The 20,537-nt window shown below is 38.1% G+C and overlaps 1 protein-coding gene across 2 annotated transcripts in view; it reads left to right on the top strand.

The window, feature by feature from the left end:
• PTPRB (protein tyrosine phosphatase receptor type B) overlaps positions 1–20,537 on the top strand; it is a 154,592-nt gene that overhangs the window by 61,926 nt on the left and 72,129 nt on the right. Inside the window, exons 1-8 of one of the 2 annotated variants that reach the window (XM_075856953.1) lie at positions 536–1,241; positions 1,854–2,124; positions 10,731–11,006; positions 12,111–12,368; positions 12,600–12,863; positions 13,563–13,829; positions 14,129–14,389; positions 18,634–18,900. In XM_075856953.1, the coding sequence (XP_075713068.1) occupies positions 1,188–1,241; positions 1,854–2,124; positions 10,731–11,006; positions 12,111–12,368; positions 12,600–12,863; positions 13,563–13,829; positions 14,129–14,389; positions 18,634–18,900 (1,918 nt within the window). In that variant the 5' untranslated portion in view covers positions 536–1,187. Of the gene's footprint in view, positions 1–535; positions 1,242–1,853; positions 2,125–10,730; positions 11,007–12,110; positions 12,369–12,599; positions 12,864–13,562; positions 13,830–14,128; positions 14,390–18,633; positions 18,901–20,537 lie in introns of those variants that run through there. The other variant, XM_075856952.1, reaches the window with a different exon arrangement.

Below are 20,537 nucleotides of genomic sequence, written 5' to 3'. Positions count from 1 at the left end.
AGAACCACATGGGTTTAGGTGCCATATTATGTACCCTGATATGCAGCTGAAGTATAGATGTCTGTAAGTAGCCTCAGTTGTTGTTCAGAATATAGATGATACCATTAATACAATAAAATACGGAGTAGCACTGCTTGAACTAGTGGAAATTTAAACAGAGAATGTACTTCAAAAAGAACAAGTTACACATGTACAAGCGGTTATTCTGGTAACCAGATATATGCAATAGAATAAGCATATAATATTAAAGAGTGAAAAAGATCAATTGTAAATCTGATCTGTTACGGTCCACATATCAAAATGATCTTGTGAAATAGTAACAAGACCTTTTGGGTGAGGCTGGTTGTGTGAAAATATAATGGCCAAACATTTTATTAAAAGAAAACAAAAAGGTCCAAAAATAGCCTCGGAAAACTAGCTTGAGAGAGAACGAGGAGATATGAGGAAGGAAGGCAGGGGTGGGGGAGAGGAAAGTTAGAGGGAGAAAGAAACAAGATTTCAGGCAAAAAATGATCAGAGCAGAAAAGTGAAAGTGCTGGCATGGGACAGCGATATCCAAATGACAGGCACAACATAGGGCAAGGAGAAAAGGAACTTTTCTTCAGATGTATCCAGGCACAAGGAGAGAAGGTTAATGAAGGGTCAGCAGTCAGAGGAAATTGGCTGGGTTGGAATCTCAGAGGTACTGCCAAGAAGACTGTCTAGATCCTTCTGCAAACTCACAAGGAGGGGAGGCGCTCTTGAGTGCTCTGCTTGGGTTGGATTCTGGTTTCAGCTCATTATTGTTGCTTTAGAATTAGCCGAGGAAATTGACTCTTGATTAAGGAAGTGGATGGAAAGGACTGAAAAAGTTTAGACTGGGTCAGAATGGCAATGTGGAAACTGCAAGACGTTGCCTTCTACACCCTTTTCTTAAATTCTACCCAAAATCAAATCATCTTGGTACCTCTATGTCTCACTGCACCACCCTTCAGAAAAAAATTGTTTGGATTTACTTGTTAACGTTCCCATCTCCTGGAAAATCTAATTATACTAAAGTCATTGATTTGGGAATACATCTAGTTTCTTTTCTGGATTTGTTTGAAACAACTTTATCTGATTTTGGATATACCGGGGATTGCATATCTGGGTAGTTGGCAATGTAATTTATTATTACAGAAGGATTATAGTAAATCAGGTTTCTCGCAATGCTGAGATATGGGTTTGGACTGTCACTTTGGATTGTGCTAAGCTTCATTCAGGTAAGTACACTTGATTTGTCATGGTACAAGTAGAGAAAAAAGGCTGAAAATATCATTTAACTCCTCGGAGCTGCAGTGCATTGAGATAACTCACCGAGTTAAGATAATGCAGAAGGTTTACAGTACAGATAGCACATTGAGATATTGTGAAGAGTTGTGACAAATGTCAAACTTAACTTTGTATACCTTATAAATTCAACACTGCTACATCTATCAAACACCACTCTGAATTAATCTATATGATCTTTTTCTCTAAGGTGGATTAATGCCAGTTCTGTGCCCTACAGGTCTTTTCCATCCTTTGTATCCATCGTGACCATTGCAAATGCATTTATCCCACTGCCTATAAAGTGAAATTTTATACAATATGTTCCCTTTGCCTATGTTTTATTATAAAATATATGCATTATAATTTTATTTAAGTTAAAAAAAAACATATTTAGAGTCTCTGGTAGCCCTTAGACTACTTATTCTGTAGATTGAGAGTCTGGTCAATATAGAATTGCCTGTGATATGTACTTTTATCATTTACCTACCCACAATTCCTGCACTATTTATAGCCAAGTACTATTGTTTTATTTAGTTCTAATGGGATCTTTATTCTTTTTTTAGGATGTGGAGCCAGTAAAGTGCTCCATCAACATCACAGAGACCAAAGTTTTCGAGCAGTCTGTCTACGTGAAGTGGAGAAGTCCGGGCAGTCCATGTAACTTTAGCATGACATGCAGTTCAACCAATGTTTGGGACACCACGTGTAACTCCATCCAAAAGACAAATGACTCTTATGAATGCACACAAACTGGACTTGAGGCAGGAACTCTGTACAATATAAGCATTGTGGCTTTGCAGGATGGAGAAACAAAGAATCTTACCCTACAAACAGGTATGAGCAATCTATACATGAATACAATTCAGTCTGCCATTTCATTTGTAAGTAGACTTCAGCTGTCATGTTTCTGTCAATTCTAGAGTCATCTTTAAAAAAGAATTGAAATGTTTTACATTTAATAAAGTTCTTAGATACAGGTGCATAAAAAAAAAAGTTTGTAACATTTTTCATCAAGATATATAGGAATGTGTCTACTAGCGTAAATTATACCTACGAGTAAGAAGACGCTGGAACTCGACGTGACTGAGTAAAAGCTCAGGTGGAGCACTAAAGATTTTTACTGAATACATTAGAAATGCTTGATACAAATTTCCAGTCATTTTAATCACTGGGATTAATCATTGTGAAACATTGATCTATAATTTTTAGACATTAAGAGTAACAAACAGAGAAGCCAATTGGTTTTATACAGTATTGACTGTGAGTATTACTTTCGGTTGTATGAATAGAAAAGATTCTCTCATTTAAGAAATAAGATAAAGTTCTAAGAATAATGAAGAGAATAGAAGAAAATATTTTAACCTGTTTAAGTGCTGAATCAATACATATTTAATATATTGCGGTATTATACAAAGGCTGAAATTAATAACAATGATATAGCTTGACTTACTTCTCACGGACATATGTGTTTTTCCAATGTAAGTGATTGGACAATTGTTTTTCATCTAAAGGGTAGAAAATCCTTTCATTGTCCTAAAATGTTAAAGTAAGCAGAAAAATACAACCAAGTTTATCTTTATTCCACCACCTTTAAATGTCTATGGTGATACTTTTCTTAGAAGGACAACCGGTCATTTGCTAATGTAATTAAATTACACCATTTTTTTTTTTGTCCCCAAATTTGGCCTACATATACATGGTTAGACGTAACATTGTCTAACGGTGACCATTTTTTTTAAAAGACATGAAACTTTTTAAAATTTGGCAAAGCTACCACAATTGGGCAATAAAGACAAATAATTGATACATGAATCTCCCCCTTTGTGTTTTTAAATTTAAATACAGCAGAGAATAAGTTATTAACTTTTAGGCATTTCTCATGACACAATGTAAGCCATGGACTGGTTGCTATCGTGCCCAAAAGTACAATTTGATAAAACAACGGAGGAATTCCTGTTGAGAAGTCCAGCTTGTTTATTTATAGGGATGCCGACATGTATGTTAAAACTGCACAATCGTATCCGGACACATTGGAGCAGTAAATGTGGCTATTACTATTAAGTTACTAATGTTTTGCTTTAGTAATTCATATCTAAGATGTGATTTTACAAGACTCCTGTGCTACTGTAAATGAATCAGGGGATGTGACTCACTACTTCTGCCCAGAGGTGCTGACCAGGATGCTGTGCGGACTGTTATCTGCACACAATTGTTTTATTAGTTGCCTGTAACAGGTCTCTAGTGGCTTTGAAATACGGATTTGAATTTTATATTGCAGAGTATTTCTTTGTAAACAGTTGCCCATGTATTTTTGAGCAAATAAGGATCGTTTGTTATTAGAAAATAAGGGGAATCAATTGTTTGGTGCATTGGTAAATTTTCTTGTATTGTGTAATAATACACTTCAAGGTCACAAAATCTCACACACTATATGCTCCATAATCACTACCATGAAGGATGGAGCAGAGCTGAATTTGTCATTCAACAGTTTCTTTTGTCCACCATGGTATTTATGTCTCTCTGAGTAAATACATCGTAATGAAACGCTCAGGTGTGCTAATTTTACAAACACTGCTACATCTGTATGTGTTCACTTCAGTTTCCGATACATTGTGATGTGTTTAGCACAAGTGATTGAAACTTGGCACATTTTTTTTTTTTTTTTTACATCATGGGTATTCAATCGCTACTAAGTAAACTCACTAGACTCACCTTAGTAAAAAAAAAAAAACGTTCATGTAGAAGTAGGGGATCAATACAGAATACAAAATCAATGAATATTACATTTTTAAAACAGCAGGGGTGTCAGGTGTATTATCAACTGTTTAGTTCTGGGATCATCTTAAAGGGATAGTCCATGATTAGAAAAACATGGCTGTTTCTTCCAAAAATCAACACCACACCTGTACATAGGCTGTGTGGTATTGTAGCTCAGCCCCAATCACTTCAATTGAGCTAAGCTAAGATACCAGACAATACATTTGGAAGAAACCATCCATGTTTTTCTAATCCTGGACTATCCCTTTTGTAAAATGTCTCATGTGTGCTTATCCCTCTCCAAACAACATCTCTAACAAAATTTCTAAAACCGATCACTGGGATGATTGATCCCAGGTCAAGTGGAAGGTCATCACAGGATGAAAAACCAAAAATGTTCTTCCTGTATTACCACAACCTTCCACAAGTCTATAAGTAATTTCAATTATGCACAAAGTTTATCAAAAAACAATAGCAGAGAACATGCAAAAACGTTTCACCTGTGAATGCAGAGGACATGGAGCAAATCATTAGATATTGGTTGCTACTTGTCCTTAAAGGCTATGCTGCTCAGATTGAAAACAGTAAATCACTGTATTATCTTAGATAGGCAATATTTGGTATATGATCATTTGTAATATACGGTATGAAGGTAAAATAATGCCTGGAGGATTTTATTACTAGGTGATAACATTTCCTGGGTTTTGTTTCAGGACTCCTCCTCTTAAAGGCATTTACTATAATACTTTATGACCTAATAAAAAGATAAGTCAGAAATCATTAATCAATATCTTGATGACTCTCACTGATCCCAAGTACCAGATGGTTTTGTCCTTTCTGGCAGGGGATAGTGGGCTCTTCCTAGCAAAATAAAAAAGAAATGGAAACCGGTGAGAGCTTTAGGTCACAAAACATTATAGTGGAAAAAAACCTTTAATTAAACTTTCATTATTTACTCTTGTTAATAATAGGATATATTACATTGTAATATATTAAATATATTACTCTTAATGCCAAAGTCCGCTGAAGAAAGTTCATAGTCTTGACATGTAGCAGGGAGTACAGTATAAAGTTGTCCATAGACTTGAGATAATAACTGATCAATATAACGATCGCTGATCAGTCACCCGATTGTACTTTTCGCTGATACTACAAAAATTTGGGGACAACAGTGGAACCCGGTCAATGTCTATGGCCAACTTCTGAGAAACCACAGATCTTTATTCAATGAATGTAGTTATCTTTAGTGTAAACACCTGTTTAGAAACCACATGAAAGGTTATATCAAGGAACTGCAGAATTTACAATTCCTTTAAATAATTCCCTAATAGAACATTATGATTGGCACTATATACTCGATACTATATGGTATTGGGTTGAGAATTAAAAATAACTGCAGAGGATATCACATTCCCTGCCCTTGTTCTGCAGAAGTTGTCAGTAGAATACATAATCCAGTTTACAGCAGCCTGTATTCTCCTGATGCACTGCAGCCATAGGCTGGCCTGCTTTTATGATGGTCTACGACAACTTATGTATGTACAGACAGAATACAGGCTGCTATAAACTCCATCCGGTGTTTTGCTGATGGGCATGCACAGAAAGTGCCAAAAATGTGTAACTCCCCAAAGCCTTTCTAGTTATTATCACAACACGGATAGTGCTAGCTATGCCTAATAAAGTCATGTCATGACCTGGTATGATCCTGCACCTATAAGTCATCTTTCTTATGAAAAGTAAAGCGTATTCTAGTATAATTATCGTTTTGTGGCTTTCCAATTCTTATTCTTATAGGTTTGAGATTGTCATTAAAGTGAATCTCCAACTTTGATCACCATGTCGCTTTTAGGTACAAAACTCTGTGCTGATTAATTTCAGAATATATTTATAGAGGTCAGATCTATATTTTTCTGATGTAAAGCACCAAATCGCCTGATATCCTTCACACAGATATAAAGTTAAAGGGGTTTTCAATTTTAGACAACCTCATATAGACATAATAGATGGGCCTGCTCAAGAACCCACCTCTATGAACCAGAGGGAAGATCCACTGCAAAGAGTAGCTCTCCCTCCCGCGACCCTGTGCAATCACCTCAGGAGGACAACAGTATTGTGGTAAGGGTTTATCCAAACCAGGCAATCCATTTAAAATGAACCGATCCATTTGATAATATTCTCTACAGAGCTCCAATCCATATAAATGTATATTATAGGGCACAATTTTGGACCCGAAAAACAAAATGTAGTTCATAGTTGGAGGTACACTTTATTGTGTTTATGTAGGTAAAATAATATGTTGTGAATATGTAGTAAGTATTTAGAAAATGTGTCTGACAAATGTTGTATCTTTGCAGAACATCTTTTACAATCAGATATTTCATTTCCTACACCAGTTTCCCACTAATTTGTAGATAACCCTTTAATATATAGAAATTGGAAGTTGTCCGGGATCCTTCTGTCGAAAAAAATATGCAATACTTTGTTGAAATAATTTATTTTTACACAGGTTATCTGTTTAATATTTATATTATTATGCTGTATCATAACAATTTTCACTCTCCAGAGGCGAGGAGACTTCTTTAGGGCTCATGCACACTTCCGTCGGCCGTTCTACGGCCGCTAATCACGGATCTGTGAAATACAGACCGCACACGGATGGCTTCCGTGTGCAGTCCGTTGTTTCACGGACCAAATCAATGAAAAGGCCGAGACTGTTCATTGAAAAATGGACAGGAGTAGGACCTGTCCTATTTTTGACGGAATGACTGCACGATTACGTTAAATCAACAGAAGTGTGATGGCCCCATTGAAATGAATGTGTCAGGGTGCTATCAGTTAAAAAAAACAGATAGCACCCTGACGAAAAAAACTGAAGTGGGCATGAGGCCTTACTGTGAGAACTGTGAATCTATGGAATAGTCACCGCAGGAGCTGGTCACAGTAGCTACATTGGATGACTTTAAAAAAGGCTTAGATAATTTCCTAGAAGGAAAAAATATCAGCTCTTGTGTCAATGTGCAGAATTCTTGTTTGAATGTTGATCTAGTTGTATCGCATTTGGGATCAGGAGGGAAATTTTCCCTTTTTTAGCAAAGATTGGTTAATGCCTTATGGGTAATTTTATATTTACTTACTTTTATTTTATTTTTATTTTTTTTACCTTCCTCTCGATCAATAGGGGTAAAACAAAGTGTAATTTCTCCCATCCCTTGGTTGAACTTGATGGAGATATGTATTTTTTCAACCATACTATGTAAATACTGTATGTAATGTTTAGTAATGTCACACCATTTTGGTTGTTGTCTTTGAAGTACTTCTAAGCTATCTACAACAGAGTCCAGATTCCTGAAAATAGCTTCTTTTATATCAATGTGCCAGGAATGCACTCATTCACTTATGTGTAGTCATGTCCTCCATAGCACATTAACTTCTCTGCTCAGAACTTTTTGTCATTAAATATCTTAGTGTCTGCAAAAATTTGTATTATTCAGACTACGATTAAAGGAGCTAAATGATAACCTCATATAGTGATGAAAATATTGTTCATTGTTAACTAAATTGATCCATTACACACAAGGAATTGAGATTGTTTCATGTAGACAGGCTTTAAGTAGATTTCCACCATTTCAATACCATGTCGTTTTAGGTCCAACATTCTGTCCTGCTGTTTAAAGAGCCTCTGTCACCAGATTATAAGTGCCCTATCTCCTACATAATCTGATCGGCGCTGGAATGTAGATCACAACAGTGGTTTTAATTTTGAAAAACGATCATTTTTGAGCAAGTTATGAGCTGGTTTAGATTTATGCTAATGAGTTTCTCAATGGACAACTGGGTGTGTTTTTACTTTTTACCAACTGGGCGTTGTACAGAGGAGTGTATGAGGCTGACCAATCAGTGACTAATCAGCGTCCTACACTTCTCATTGTTCCAGCCTAGCTTCTTTCACTGCACAATCACACTGTGCTCTGGATCATGTTGGGCTGGAACAATGAGAAGTGTATGAGGCTGACCAATCAGTGACTAATCAGTGTCCTACACTTCTCATTGTTCCAGCCCAGCTTCTTTCACTGCACAATTACACTGTGCTGTGGATCATGTTGGGCTGGAACAATGAGAAGTGTAGGACACTGATTGGTCACTGATTGGTCAGCCTCATACACTCCTCTGTACAACGCCCAGTTGGTAAAAAGTAAAAACACACCCAGTTGTCCATTGAGAAACTCATTAGCATAAATCTAAACTAGCTGATAACTTGCTCAAAAATGATCGTTTTTCAAAATAAAAACCACTGTTGTGATCTACATTCCAGCGCCGATCAGATTATGTAGGACATAGGGCACTTATAATCTGGTGACAGAGCCTCTTTAAAGTCTAATATATCTTTATTCTTGTTCCCTTCATATACATAGAGGGAGCTAAGGAGTCTGCTATATACTATTATATTATTGAGATCAGTAATAAAGAGTATGCAGTAAGCTCCTTAGCTGCCCCTTTTGGTGGCAACAGGCAGACAGAATTTTAACATGTTACTCTATGCCTAAACAAAAGATTTTGAGCTCTGCATCGGAAAAATTGAGCACTGGCCGCGAAGAATATATTATTAATAAATATATTAATAAATGAATCAGCACAGATACACCAGTTGGACATATTTAGATTAAAACAAACAGATTAAAAAATGGTGTTCAAGGGTGGACATTTACTTTAAGAATGACAAAGAGTAATGTTCATTATCTGCCAATAGACAATTGTACTTGACCTCGGTGATCTCCCAAGTAAACATTAAGCAATATATTAGGTCCTAGTGTGAGGGGAGTTTCAATGGTGGCGGAGACTGATGTGTGTGATGACAATCCGAGGTATAAGATGTTCTGTCAGTATGGGGGGATGAATGAAATAAGAGTGTAGACTACAATGTGTTGTACTGATCATAACACAACTTTAATATTTACACGTATTGTTTTAATTGATAATGTGGGTTTATAAATTGATAAAGGGAGGCAGATGCAATTGGCTGTGAGATTTCTGATGCTTAATTTGCATAATATTGCATTGATGGCAGGTTGCCAACTAAGAATTCTTCTAACAATGTAAATGGCTTAAGTGTTTATTTCCAGACAGGACTCTCTCAGCCCCGGCACTTCCCAAACCTCATTGTTCCTTTGTTCTAACGGATGTTAAAGGGACTAAGTGTTTTGTTTTCTGGGCCAGATAGATTAGATAAAGTCTGATTTTTTAAACCTCACCTTCTAGGCACGCAAACCATGTTCAACTCACGTTGTGGTTCAATTTCAGAGACACAATGTTCAAAGTACTAAGACTTTAGAATTTATGTTTTAGGGAACAGAACATTTCTCTTGATGCAAAGATGTTCAGCAGAGCAGTTTTTCATAGTTCATAGTAAGGGATCTTGAAGGAGCCATGACTCCTAAAACAAGTAAAAACTAATGTAGCAATTCCCTTTAAGCGCACCTGTCAGCTAAACAAATAATAGGCACGCATGTAGACTGTCCCTTTAAAGTGGTTCTATGAAATTATAAAAACATGGTAGCTGACTTCCAGAAACAGCACAATTTATCCATTGTCTGTATGTGTGGCCTACGCCGCATTAAAGTAAAAAATATGTGTATAGTATGACACAAAGAGATGTTTTGGAACTTTATCAGGAAAATTGCTGCACTTCCTACCACTCCTTCTTATCTTTTTATAGAACACAACAATTACATGGTATTTGCACTTAGAAAGCTGATCAAGCGATATGACAAGGAATGGGAAAATCTTATTTCTGGTCTTAAATCACTTGCAGTTGAATAGTATTTTTATAGTTGGGAATATGAAATAAACGGTGTCTACTTTAATCTATGCAGATTTTTTCTGAATATGTAATGATCTAAACTCATCGTGCAGACGAGCGTTCATATAACACTCGTTGCCGATAATTTCCCTGTGTAAACAGGGCAACGATCAGCAGATAAACGAGCAAACGCTCGATCATCTTCTGATCGTATTGTTTTAAAAAAGAGAAATATTATCGTTGTTAGCAGCACATCTCCCTGTGTAAACAAAGAGACGCACTGCCGACATGATAATAATGTATGGGGACGAGCGATCAGAGTAATGACCACTGATTCCCATCCAAACCTCCGTGTGACAGGAGCAAACGAGCGCCCATCAATGATGTGTCGTTGATCGGCGCTCGCTGCACCGGCCTATTGTCGGCCAGCGTAAAAGGCCCTTTAGTTCTTACCTGCTAGTCACTGGAGGTATAAACAACAATAATAATGTAAAGAACATTTATTGATTGGTTTTAATTGGGAAATGGTATATAGTATGGTACTATTGGTAACTGTTAACATTTTTAGGTAGGTTAACCCAAATAAAGTTCCCAATAATTAACCACCTTGTATTAATTTAGAATGCACTAAGGTTCTGTTCACACTATCGTCATGTCTTCCATTCTTAATAGAGCCATGAGCGGTATAATGAATCCATTTTCAAACGGATCCCAACAAATCCAGGTAGATCCCATTGACATATAATGGGTTGCATCAGGTTTCTATAATATGATGTGAACAGAACTTAAAAAGCAGAGTGAAAGAATCTGGAACTGCAGCCACACATACAAATCCCACACAAACATACTGAATATTCATGTTGTATATCTTGTTTATTTCTTCCAGACCCTCTTCCACCTTCTCAGTTTGAAGTAAAAAGAAATGTAGTCACATCAACAAGTTTGCAGGTTTCCTGGAAACCATCTCCTGGATGGGTAGATCATTATGAATTACAGTTACTTAACAAAGGGGAAAGGATACAAACGTTTACAATTCTTGGAAATATTCCCCAAAAAGATGCTATGTTTACTACCCTGAATCCAGGCACACAATATGGCATCACCATAACAGCTATTTCTGGTAACAAGAGCAGCTCTACGATCTCCATCAATGGTTCCACAGGTATATGGAAACTATGTCATTGGTCTTGTCCAAAGATTATGGTGTATGATAGCAAAAGATTACATCTGTACACAGTAAGGCTGGGTTCACACGACCTATTTTCAGGCGTAAACGAGGCGTATTATGCCTCGATTTACGCCTGAAAATACGGCTCCAATACGTCGGCAAACATCTGCCCATTCATTTGAATGGGTTTGCCGCCATACTGTGCCGACGACCTGTAATTTACGCGTCGTCGTTTGACAGCTGTCAAACGACGACGCGTAAAATGACTGCCTCGTCAAAGAAGTGCAGGACACTTCTTTGGACGTAATTTGAGCCATTTTTCATTGAATTCAATGAAGAACAGCTCTAAATTACGGCCGTCAATGTGGTCTCCTGAAAGCAGTCTGTAATTTCAGACGTAAAAGGCAGCTATCGTGTGCACATACCCTTAGAGGGTTATATTTGAAGCTTACATTTACTACTTATATTCGCAATAGTGGGACAAATTCTTTTTGGTACCCAAGGCAAAGATGGCAAAATTCGAGCATTCTATTTCCAGGCCTTACACTTACCTGTTCCATGGACCCACACTGCCCCCTACAGCTACAGGCAGGAAGTATGTGAGTGCAGTCTATCAGAGATAGCTGCAAGATCCTCTGTTTCCAAGAGAATATAAAAGGGAAGCAGATGTTGCCCCTATAAACTCTCAACACTGCTAAAAAGGTGCTGGGGAAACAATTTTAAACATCCTCATGTTTGCTTTTAAAAAACAAGTATACCGGAGAAAATGATCATTTATTCACCAATGTGCCGTATGCTAATGAGTCATTAAGTGTCTGTAGGGCGTTCTTCCATCTATTACCTCTCCTAAGTTATTGGTGGCACCCCCTCCCATACCCCTCTTGGAAAGGACATGGAATGAGACAGGAGATGTCAATCAAGAGGGCAGGGGAGGTGTTACCGCCGATAACGCATTAAATGTTTAATATGAGCAGTAAAATAAAACATGTAAATCTTTAATTTGTGTTATGTTTTTTCTGCATCTTAGACTAGTTATTTGTTTCAGATTATTCTCAACTACAAGTATTTTCTAACATTTATTTTTTGCTTCATTTTTAGTTCCAATGCCTGTAAAGAGTATTGATGTTCGGAGTAAGTCAGACAGTGTTCATGTATCATGGATGCCTGGTACTGGCAATATAGAATATTACAAGGTTCTTTTATTACTTCAGCAAAGGATAACTAGTGAAGTTCATCTTGATAAACAAAGTGCTGCACACACTTTTAATGGACTCCTACCCGGATATTACTATAATATCACAGTGGTCACTTATGCTGCAGGCTTACAAAACTGGAACTCTATCATAGCAAGAACAGGTAAGGATTGAGAAGTTTCATATACTGAGCTGGTTACCTAACAATAATATAACCTTATCCATATATTTAAGTGTCTGGACAAGTGCGCTAACTGACATCTGGTCTGCAGACCGCAGTAAAAAAAAAATATATATATCTCTATCTTAACTTTCCATGGATTGCTGGGACCTTATAACATTTTCCATGTCCTGCCCATCTTAGTCAATTCATTTATTGTTTTTCCCCTACTAGCTCCTGCTGAAGTGTCCGATCTATTTGTGCTGAATGAAGGAAGTTCTACAAAATTAAAGGTTCGCTGGAAAACGCCTCGAGGCAAGCTGGATTCCTACAATATCACTTTATCTGAGAAAGGATCTATCAAATATAGCAGAACTCTGAATTCTGCCTCCACAGAAGTCACCTTTAATGATCTAACACCCGGGCGCCTGTATCAGGTTAATGTCACTTGTATTGCTGGGGACTTAAGCGCTGACAAGATGGCAACTGGCAGGACCAGTAAGTATTTATCAGTTGTGACATTTTTGTTAAGGGGCATATGTGACAGAATATGACATTCTTGTGTTATCAGAAAATACGAGCTTTAGTGACAGATTTCTCCATCACATTCTTTTTCTAGCTAGTCTCTAAATTTTGTTATAGATAATATGAGAGCCAGCTGTGGAGTGGCATGAAGTGCCATATCTAAAATATGAAACTGGCACTCATTACCATTCATAAGCTCTTCAGTGATTTCATATCTTTTGTTGTTTTCTGCACATTCGGACTGCATTCATGTAAATTTGAGGGTAAGGACTGGCCAGAAAAGAAAGACTGGATAGTATTGAAATGTAACAAAAAAAAGTTAAGAATAAAAAATAGATATGTACCACAGAAATCTGCTGGTGTCCCTGACTAAACTGCTGTGACTTTAGAACAGGACTCTTTTTTTTGCTTGTAATATGAGGTCCCACTCATAAACCCTCTTTACCAAGCTCAATAGTCACTTGCTATGAAATAAATCCCCAAAAGCATTAACCTCACTTTTCATCTATTGCTCCATCAAGAACAAACAGTGGTAATGGTAAACCAATAGAGCTCTATGGAGCTCTGTCGTCTGCAGCAGTACTATGGACAGATTCTTGACTAATTTATATGTAAGCAAATGGAATTAAATAAGAATAATAAGAAATACTATTTATACTGTTTACTTTCTAGTTCCAGAGAGAGTTACAGACCTGAAAGCAACTAGCAATGGAGTCAAATCTCTCCGAGTAAGCTGGATGCCACCTTCTGGTGACTGGGATCAATATCATGTTGTGCTCTACAACCAGTCTACTGTTTTACTGAATGCCACTCTAGAAGAGTACTATAGAGAGTTTATCATACAAGATGTGGGACTGATACCTGGAAGGCAGTATGATGTTTCTGTGGTCGTGGAGAGCGGTGGCTTGAAAAATGCTGAATACTGCAAAGGAAGGACAGGTCAGATCTTACATAATATCACCAGTAAATAGCTAAAGCTGTTTTTAAAAAAAAATTAAAAATTCGTTTGATGGTCTACATCAGGCCACAGTCTAGATACCATCTTCATAACATGTAAACTGCACTATTTATCGTAAAACTAGCATGGTTAGTGATTTGCCCAGCCATAAATAGCTGGATTCCCACTGAGGAAGTGATACATTGATGCTTAGTATATCAAAACTAGATAAAACGGTAAATGGATGTTAAGAACAGTGTTTATATGTCCTAATAACCAATCCTTTTGTCTTTCGAGATAGCTCCTCAAGCTGTCCTGCAGCTCCGGGTTAAACATACCAATGAATCTTCATTCAGTATCACATGGGTGACTCCTCTCGCAGAATGGGACAGTTATGTGGTTTCCCTTGCGGACAGGGATCTTATACTTATAAATAAAGTTCTTGTTAAGGAATCCAAAGAGTATACGTTTACTGATCTAGTGCCTGGAAGAAAGTATACATCTAAAGTTACAAGTATTAGTGGGGATCTTAACAACTGGACTTCTGTAGAGGGAAGAACAGGTAAGACCAGTAACTTTATAATACGCTATTGTGCTGACACCACTGAAAGGTTCAGTGGTTAGGACATACATTAAACACTGTTATAATGTCTAGTAAGTGATAAATTATTCATATTGTTCAAATAAAATGTAGCCAGAACTAGATTTCCTAGGGGGTTGTATAATTTAGGGTACTACTGTCCTAGCCAGTCATTACAAATACCCTGGTCTTCTTTGGATGTGTTTTGGATTCACAATTTAGTATTGTAAGTATTGCGGTACCTATAGATTGTTAACTCCAACTGCAAGGGTGTACCTAAAAACAGTACAGTATGTATTGCAACTTTAAAATAAAATGTGAGACAGTAGCATAGGCCTTGTATAATGGATATTGTCTTCTATCATGACTGCAGCTTATCATGTGTGAATAATGGTTGATTAAGGATTATGTTTAGGCGCTAATAAGAACTAGTAGGGCTGTTTGTTAGAGATTGATACCGTAAATGTTATTAATAATGTATGAGATGTCAAGGAGGGGATATATATTATATATTGGAGGAGTTGTGAAACAACTATACAAACTGATATGTACAAATTAAAACCAAGCAATGCAAGCAAAATCCTATTATCACAAATGGCTGCACTTGTACTAAAATGTAGTTAACATACTAGTGAGACATTCGGTTAAAATTACTGGTTGACACAAGTGATGAAAAGATGATGTCTAAAATGTTCACATCTCTACTCGCAAATTTCAACACATGTACATATAAATTATCACCAAAAAAAAAGGAAGGGTGGGAAGGAAGCCCCAGGGAACTTGGCTCAAGAGTAGCAGGAAGGAAAAGGCTGATAACATTAGTACGTGCTTCTACACTCCCTCATTATTGTGAGACCAAAGAGGACTTTGGGTAATTCTGTACCTAGGATTAGCAAATTAGTGATTATGAAGAATGGCATGTCTTGTTTTGGTAAATCTATATTTTTTGTTTATAAAATGGCAATATATTCCATAGTACTGTATAAAATATTTTTAATTCAAAATAGACTTACAGTTCAACAAAAAGTGAGATGGCAATGAGGAAGAACCATTGACCTTATTGAAGTCGCTAATAGACTTCCTGAGCCTACCTTATTATTGAGCCTTGACACAGAAAAGGTGTTTGATCGCATGGGGTGGCCCTTCATGTTCCCCTGCTTGAAAGCTTTTGGTCTGTCTGGTCCCTTCCTGTCTGCCTAAACTCTTAACTCAACTCTATTCTAATCAAACAGCTACGATTAAGCTTCCACATACCACCACTCGTCCAGTCCAGATTCGTAATGGCACACGATAGGGCTGCCCCCTTTCCCCATTACTTTTTGCACTTTCTATTGAACCCCTAGCTGCTGCCATATCATCTCATCCAGACATTACAGGTGTGAAAGTCAGAGATAAAGAGTTTAAATTGTCCCTTTTTGCAGACAATATTTTACTTACTCTCACGCACTTACACACCACTCTCCCTAACCTCCATGCTCTACTACAGGATTTTGGACCTCTTTCTTGGTATAAGATTAATACCAGTAAAACTGCGGCTCTTCCATTGCACATTCCTCCTGACTCCTTGCAAAGACTACAGGCCAATTTTTCATTTTGTTGGCAAACCCATTCCCTTAACAATTTAGGGGTCCAACTGACACCCACTTACCACTCACTGTATGCTTCCAATTTCCCTCCTTTGTACAGGAATATACATGCCTTGTTAGACAAATTTCTAAAACTGCCTCTATCTCTCTTTGGCCGTATTTCTGCGGTCAAAATGACTGCTACCAAAACTACTCTACCTATTTGAAACACTTCCTATTCCTGTCCCCATGAAAGACTTTAAAGCCATATGGGCGGCTCTGTTGCATTTCATATGAGCGCGAAAGAGACATCGTATTGCAAAATCAGTCATGATGGCTGACGAGGAGTCAGGGGGCCTTGCAGTTCCGAACATCCTCTATTACTATTAGGCTTCGCATTTACTGCTTATCCCAGCCTGGTCTATGCTTCTGGCCTATACCAAATGGATGGAGATTGAAAATCTATGGCTAGCCCCTACACACCCGAATTCGCTATTATGGAATAACCCATACTCTCCTCCTCCCACCCTCCTGTTGGGTCCCATGTGCCACACCCGCGACATCTGGAAGACATGCTCCAGATGATTCCCGCTCAGTTCAACTAACTCCCCCTTGTCATAGTTTCTATATCACCCACACTTTCCCAATGGCCAGACGGCTCTATTATCCAGACCATGGTTTACCAAGGGCCTCTTTAACTTTGCTGACATAGTAGATCACAATACCCAAATGATACATCCTTTTGACTGGCTCCAAGACAAATTCTCCCTACCTGTTCAGAGCAAATTCCACTATATACTCATTATGCACTATGCCAACTCCCTCTTCCGAGGTCAACCGTTATTCCTACTTCATTCGAGAGACTATGTAGGATGGGCACTTCCACCAAAGGGCTTATATCTGGTATCTACCACATTTTACTAAACCCAACATCTGATTATCCACCCAGGCACTCTTTCATGCAGCTATGGGAGGTATATCTGGGAAGGCCGATCTCAGATGCTACATGAAGGACAGTTTGGAGAAGGGCTGCTAAAACTTTAGTGTGCACTATATACAGGGAGAACCAATATAAAGTGATGATGCACTGGCACCATACTCCTGAATTCCTCCACCATTTGAAACCTACTATACCGCCCACGTGCTGGAGATTTCAAACCGCCAGAGGGTCTCTATTCCATATCTTTTGGACCTGTCCCGGTATACACCCCTTTTGGGACGAGGTTAAACACCTAATCTCTGACACCCTTCACCTAGATATGCCGCTTGATCCCCTTTCATATCTACTGAATGTTTTCCCCTCCCCTTTAGGGAAACCCACGTTAGCACTCCTTCTACACATCCTAATGGCTGTCAGGTGCCTCATAGCCCATTCCCAGAAACAATCTAATCCCCCAACCCTAGCAGATTTGTATCCTAGAATGAAGGATATTAGATGTTTAGAACATCTTACAGCAGTGATTCTTGACAAATTAGATGATTTCCTGAAAATCTGGGATGAGTGGGATGTTTTCTTGCTCACGGTAATCGCCCAGTGTAAAGCCCCCTTTAGATGAATATGAGATCAATAGCTTGACCTTCCTTGCAAGCAGGAATCAGTCCACTTAAAGAGAAGAAAGGAGGAAGATAAGGAGAAAATATTAAAGGCAACAGAGGCGAGCATCAATAGATATGTCTAAAGCACAGGATAACAAATGCTAAAGAGTATTAAAGCCAGGCAGGAAAATGTTCTAGGATTTGTTGTGCTGGGCCCTTAAAAAAGACAGTTATAGAACAAAGACTCCAAAGAAATAATCAGACGCAGACAGTTTGATGACAACCTTTTCTGCTGCACCATATGCAGAATATTGGTTGCTCTAAATTTCTGTCTCTATTGTCAGAATCTTCCTGCCCTTATCAGGAGTGACTACAGATATGTATGTGCAATTCCATGACATACAAGTGTAGACTCAGAAAATGTAACATAAGTGAAATAGAGTATTTCTTGCAATTCGTTCACATCTGTGTTGTCCCTTCCATTCTAGCGGATCCGTCAGAGGACCACAAGAAAGGAAGTAAATGTTTCAGTAAAAAAAAAACATTCATTTCGATGGGGCTTTGTTTTTGCATCAGTTGTGCTCAGTTAGGCTCCGTTCTGTCAGGTTTTCGTTTTTTTGACAGACGAAATACCACAGTCTGCTGCGCTATTGTTTCCGTCAAAAATTATGGAAACCTGACGGAAAGGACCTTTCCGTTTTTTTTAACATTGAAGTCAATGGATGACAGATACAAAGTGATATGCCATCCATTTGTATCAGTTATGCATTACGTTTAACGGATCTGGGTGTTTTTCTGCACATGTGCAGACTAAAAATGAAAGCAAGAAAGATGCAAAGATAAAAACGGATCCGTTAAAAATGGAGTATAACTGATGACAAACTGACACAAACGGAAAGAGAAGAGTCAGTATTTTTACGGATACGGTAAACTGATCCGTCAAAAAAAATAATATATTTTACCTTCCGTTGCATTCGGTCTGGCATCAGTCAGTCTGTCCATTTTTTTTATTTTATTTCAATGGATCCACTAAAACGAATGCCACAACGCAGATGTGAACGAAGCCTTACAGGTGTTTTTTATTAATTAATTTATGTTGTAATATATCTTATGTTTTCTTTACAGTTCCATCCCAGGTTACTCATTTAAATTTAGGCAATCTAGGAAAAACAAGCAGTCTATATGCAGAGTGGACGAAAGGTCGGGGAGATGTGGACTCATTCCAAGTTCTCCTAATACATGAAAATATTGTTATAAAGAATGAAAGCATATCTAGTGACAGCAATAAATATCAGTTCCAATCGTTAAAGCCAGGAGGACTCTACTCAGTGGTGGTGACAACTCTCAGCGGAGGCATTGCATCTAGACAATCTCTGGCTGAAGGGAGGACAGGTAAGATGAAACCTGCACACAGTGTATCGGTCTTGTCATAGTCCAAAAATGAAATTCAATCAAGAATATATGCAATATTGTCGTTACCATAAGAATCATTTATTAGCACATCAATTTCCTCTAATATGTCATAAACCAGTCTCGTCGGCACGGCAAATGTGGACTTGTTGTAAAGGCTTTTCACCCAGTTTCAACAACTTTAGCGCTGTTCACCATTTTAAAAATATGCCATGGACACCAGGATTTTCAGTGCCAACTCAAGAGAAATAAGATGTTGTGAAAACAACACTACTCAGATAAGATGGCATTGTACCTAAAAAATGACCAATATTACCAAATTACCTGCTGCTGGCCTCCATTGTTTCCATTGCTCTGGTGTTACCTCTGCCACTGTTAGGCTGGGTTCACACGAGCATGTTCGGTCCGTAAAGGACGGAACGTATTTCGGCTGCAAGTTCCGGATCGAACGCATTGCAGGGAGCCGGGCTCCTAGCATCATAGTTATGTACGATGCTAGGAGTCCCTGCCTCTCCGTGGAACTACTGTCCCGTACTGAAAACATGATTACAGTACGGGACAGTTGTCCTGCAGCGAGACAGGGACTCCTAGCATCGTACATAACTATGATTCTAGAATTCTGGCTCCCTGCACTGTTTTCGGTCCGGGACTTCCGGCCGCCGAAATACGTTCCTTCTTTTACGGACCGAACATGCTCGTGTGAATCCAGCTTAACAATGCCATGGAACGCTATGTCACTTCGCATCACCAGTTAAGCCTTATAAGTTCCCCTCTGCATTTCAATCAGCCCCTCAGCAGTCTATGGACTGTCCCTAAAATCCATTTACAGAATATAGACTACAATATAAAGTACTCATCATAACAATATACTGTAGAATTGCTATTTATGAAATTCCTTAATATATATTTTATATAAAATACCTCCAAACTAGAGGCACACTTTAGGAAGCTCAGGACATTACAACGTGGCAGGATGGTAGATCAAATGGCAATGGAATTCCATGAAGTTGGAAACACCAATAAAGGAGAAAAGATGAAGAAAGAGTAAGAAAACATATTGAAGAAAAATTACAAATTGTACTGGAGCTCTTTTGGGAGGAGAAAGGATACAGATTAAGTGAAAAGGCTATGTACAGGAAATAAGAGTTAAGATAAGAATGAATGTTTAATTACACGAGATCAGCAAAATTGTAAGGTTGATACTTATGTGAACTTAATCAAGCAGCTTCCTTCCTTAAGTGATTGTGTCCTGTACTTAAGGAACATAGCGAAATACTTTCGAACAATGGCCTGTACATCTAAATGCATCATACTCAGAAGAGAAGTGATAGCGTGCGGTCTTACCTACAAGAATTGTTATATAATGTTCCATATACAGCCAGCAGAGGGCACAAGAGATTTGCTTTTTATTATACTCAGCTACACTATGTATCTTTATCAAATGTTACTATGTTTACCTTTGTTTTACTGTAGAAAAATAAGGCTTCGTTCACATCTGCTCTAGGGCTCAGTTCCGACGTTTCGTCTGAGCTTTTGTCGGCTACACTATTGATTCCATCAAAACGACGGAACCCTTACACAACGGAGACATACGGAAACCATTGGCAGCTGATCCGTCA

Source organism: Rhinoderma darwinii, chromosome 3 (assembly GCF_050947455.1).
Source record: "Rhinoderma darwinii isolate aRhiDar2 chromosome 3, aRhiDar2.hap1, whole genome shotgun sequence".
NCBI classification, from domain to species: domain Eukaryota; kingdom Metazoa; phylum Chordata; class Amphibia; order Anura; family Rhinodermatidae; genus Rhinoderma; species Rhinoderma darwinii.
The sequence above is the reverse complement of the archived record's forward strand: the minus strand, read 5'-3'. Positions and strand labels throughout refer to the sequence as shown.